The sequence below is a fragment of the Gigantopelta aegis genome, chromosome 14, assembly GCF_016097555.1.
Source record: "Gigantopelta aegis isolate Gae_Host chromosome 14, Gae_host_genome, whole genome shotgun sequence".
In the NCBI taxonomy this organism is placed as follows: domain Eukaryota; kingdom Metazoa; phylum Mollusca; class Gastropoda; order Neomphalida; family Peltospiridae; genus Gigantopelta; species Gigantopelta aegis.
In genome coordinates this window covers 44,113,143-44,117,264 of record NC_054712.1, presented here as the reverse complement: position 1 = coordinate 44,117,264, position 4,122 = coordinate 44,113,143, and the positions used below count along the sequence as shown (strand labels likewise).

The following is a 4,122-nucleotide window of genomic DNA, read 5'->3' as shown; positions in this document are numbered from 1 at the left end:
CTAACGAACGAAAACTCCATACTGGTGTGGATTCTTAGAATATATATGTGCTTGAAATCGTAATATAAAGTTCAAATGTGAGTATTATCATCATTAATTCTATTGATGATCTCTCTAAATAGCTGTATCCCTGTATCTGTCTCTTTCTGTGTATGTGCGTCTTTCGCTCTCTTTCTGTGTATTTCTCTGTGTCTGTCTCTGGGCGGGATTTAGCTCAGCGTGTTGTATACGTTTTCTAAAATACGAGTTGTAATATATATGGTATCTAATAGTGTTCGGTCCACATATTGGAATATTCGCTCGCTGATTTCCTATTCGGAATATTCGAATAGTATTTTTAAGTATTCAAATATCTGGAGTGTTTAGGTCGTATGTGGCAGGTATAATGTTGTTTCTTTTAATTATAATATTGACCCAGCATGCCGCGTGTTTTATGCATTCAATCGGGAACATAAAACATGTTTCGAGTTTAATAAATAGCATTAGTACCAGCGGATGGCTGAAATTAATTATTAACACTTTATTCGAAAACACGGCTATATGGGGCTAATTAACACTATCGATCTTTGTCAAATCCTATAAACACGAATTAAAACAAATTCTTAGATCAATGCATACAACGGTGGTTTCACTCATAGTATAAACTCTCCTATGGGTGAATTTAATTGTATACATTATTCAAACAAAATTTCGATGATGATATGAATGTGGCAACGGGGACCTCACCTAGGAGCTACCTACCGTATCTCTTTAAATCGATATTACGCGTTTGAGTACGTGAAGTATACTTCGCACAAACTAAAATTAACTAATTAACTAAATAAATACATAAATGCGTACCATCATTATATCAAAAAAGTAAAGTTTGTTTTATTTAACGACGCCACTAGAGCACATTAATTTTTTATCTTATCATCGGCTATTGGACGTCCAACACATGGTCATGCTGACACTGTTTTTTTTAGAGGAAACCCGCTGTCGCCACATAGGCTACTATTTTACGACAGGTAGCAAGGGATCTTTTATTTGCGCTTCCCACAGGGAGGGTAGCACAAACCATGGCCTTTGTTGAACCAGTTATGGATCACTGGTCGGTGCAAGTGCATCATTATATCAAGACCAGGAACGGGATTCAGCTCAGGCAGTTCAGTGCTCTCTTGAGGTGATTGCGTCGCAGGATCGAACCACATCGGTGGATCCATTCAACTGAATGAGTTTGTTTCTGATTCCAACCAGTGCACCACAGCTGATCAAAGACCGTGGTATGTGCTTTTCTGTCTGAGAGAAAGTGCATATAAAAGATCCCTTGCTGCAGTAGCAAAAATATAGCTGATTTCTTCTGATGACTACGTGTCATAATTACCAAATGTTTGACATCGAATAGCCGGTTATTAATGAATCAATGTGCTCTAGTGGTGTTGTTAAAAAAAAAGTATCTCCAGACCAAGTGTCAAAATAACCACCAGACGTCAGAGATTTGTGGTTTAGAAATGTCCTTAGGTGCAGGTAAAGTTCCACTGTAACTGTACACACTAATTAACTCTTACCGATATAATACTGATCGAGTCTTACAGAGTGGGTGGGGTCTACGATACAGCAGTCGTTTGGAGTGGTACGATTCCTAGTCTAGGTTTAATTATGAAATTAGGATCTTGATGAAGGTGCATTATTTTAAAGGTTATTAGCATCACTAACGAACAAAACCGCCAATGTGGATGTGGATTCTAGGGATTCTGCTTGCAGTCATAATAATTTAGTGTTCAAATGTGAGTATTACCCTCATTAATTCTATTGATGATCTCTCTCTCTCTCTCTCTCTCTCTCTCTCTCTCTCTCTCTCTCTCTCTCTCTCTCTCTCTCTCTCACAAAAGGACAATCACTGTTGTCCACCACACTCTCTCTCTGTCTCTCTGTCTCTGTCTCTCTGTCTCTGTCTCTCTCTCTCTCTATCTCTCTCTCTCTCTCTCTCTCTCTCTCTCTCTCTCTCTCTCTCTCTCTCTCTCTCTCTCTCTCTCTCTCTCTCCATGTATCTTAATCTCTATGTCTGTCTGGAGATGTCTGGATTTAGCTCAGTCAGTTGAGTGCTCGGCTGAGTTGCTAGCGTGACAGGATCGAACCACCTTGGTGGATGCATTCAACTGAGTTTTTCTCGTTCTAACCAGTGCCCCACAACTGGTGAAATAGTTATCGCGCTTGAACTTAGGAGATATAAAAATTTGGTTTCCGGACTTTTCTTTTGCAATACCTGAAAATAGTGTGGTGAACTTCTGTATATAGCTTTATCATGTACCGTTACTGATCAAGTTTAACTTTAATGGTGATTTTCCCACTTTTCACAGATGTTTGACCCTTGAATTTTTGGGTCAGGTAGGAGACGTGTATTACTTTATCAGTACTCTCAAAATGCTTATTTAGGACACGACCAATATCGCCTTGAAATTGAATTGACAACTTGTTTGGTTTTTATTCCACTAAATTATCATCCACTAAATTATCATTCCTAATTACCTAACATATTTGTTTTGATTTTTAATTTTCAGATTCCACTTGTTCAGCATGATGAACTACAGTGACGCCTACGACTGCAATTCGGTGCTGGGGGACCTGGGGTCGGCAGCAGTACCGCCCTGGTCTCCGTCCGCCATAAACGCGTACTGCACCGTGATACTCATACTGTCACTTGCAATAATAGCCGGCAACTGTTTGGTGATTTTTGCAGTTGCCAAATTCCGCAAACTTCAGAACCGCACAAACGCGTACATCGTGTCGCTGGCGTTTTCAGACATCAGTCTGGCGGTCCTGGTGTTGCCTCTGCACCTCTACGAATCGTGGAACAGACGGTGGGGTCTTCCCCTGTGGATGTGTCAGGTAAGAGTGGTTGTGGACACAAGCATGGTTCATATTTCAGTGTCCAGTCTGTGTGCCTTGGCAGCAGAGCGATACTTGGCCGTCTGTCATCCATTCACACACGCGAAGGTGACCACCAGAATCACCACCGTCATCATCGCCTTGTGCTGGGTCGTTCCAATCGCCATCTGGGTCACATACGACGCCAGCGGCAGGCGCTACGTTGGTATCGAAGACATGATGTACTGTCTGTTCCAAGCCGGCAACTGCGTGTATCTTCTGAACCAGTATGACTATTATTTTCCTGTTACGTTTGTATTCTTGATCCCATTGACTGTTATCGGCATTACATACGGGAAAATATTTGCCACGGCACGGAGGCACGCTCTTGCGATACAAGCCTTGCTCGACACTGAGGAACAAAGGAAGAAGAACAGAGATTACCTGGGCAACACCAAAGCTGCCAGGATCCTGGGCATCGTTGTGGCTTGTTTCGTGATCTGTTGGATGCCTGTCAATATCGCCTTTGTAATCGACACGGTGATTGACTACGAGATTCTGTCCCCCGTAATTGCCCAGGTGCTGTCGTGGCTGGGCTATCTGAACTCGATGATGAATCCCATATTATACTACATATTCAGCCAGGATTTTAAAATAGCCTTCAAAACCATCTTCGGCTGCAAGACGGTAACGACGGACTTGGGGCCAGTGCCGACTGGATGATATTCGAGGCGTGTTCAGGAGGCTCACGTAAGCTACTTTTGCCAGTAAAAGTGTATTTTGTTTAACGACAACACTAGAGCATATTCATTTATTAATCGTAGTCTATTGGATGTCAAACATTTGGTAATGTTGACACATAGTCATAGAGAGGAAATCTGCTACTTTTTCCATTAGTAACAAGGTATCTTTTATATGCACTATCCCACAGACAGGTGAGCACATACCACGCACTGGCTGGAACGAGAAATAGCCAAATGGGTATTGATCCCAGACCGACCGCGCATCAAGCGAACCTTTTACAACTTGCCTACGTCTCGCCCTTTTTGCCAGTAAACCAGCAAGGTGTCTTTTTTATATATGTTAGTCAATGTCTAAAAGCAGGCAATTTGTAAAATGACTGGAATTTTCAAGCAATTTATAAATTGTCTGATTCACTCAGTCAATTTACAAAGTGCCTGCAATTTCCAATCATTTTACAAATTGGCTGGGGAATGAGGCCCTTTATTTGACTTGGCTTGTATGACTTATTTATTTAGTATGAAAGACGAGTTG

The 4,122-nt window shown here is 41.5% G+C and overlaps 1 protein-coding gene across 1 annotated transcript; it reads left to right on the top strand.

Annotated features, from left to right (window-relative positions):
• Window positions 1–2,556: 2,556 nt before the first annotated feature.
• Window positions 2,557–3,570, top strand: LOC121389286 (octopamine receptor 1-like). The gene has a single exon (XM_041520883.1). It carries the CDS (start codon window positions 2,557–2,559, stop codon window positions 3,568–3,570), a length of 1,014 nt encoding a protein of 337 aa, XP_041376817.1.
• Window positions 3,571–4,122: the final 552 nt, after the last annotated feature.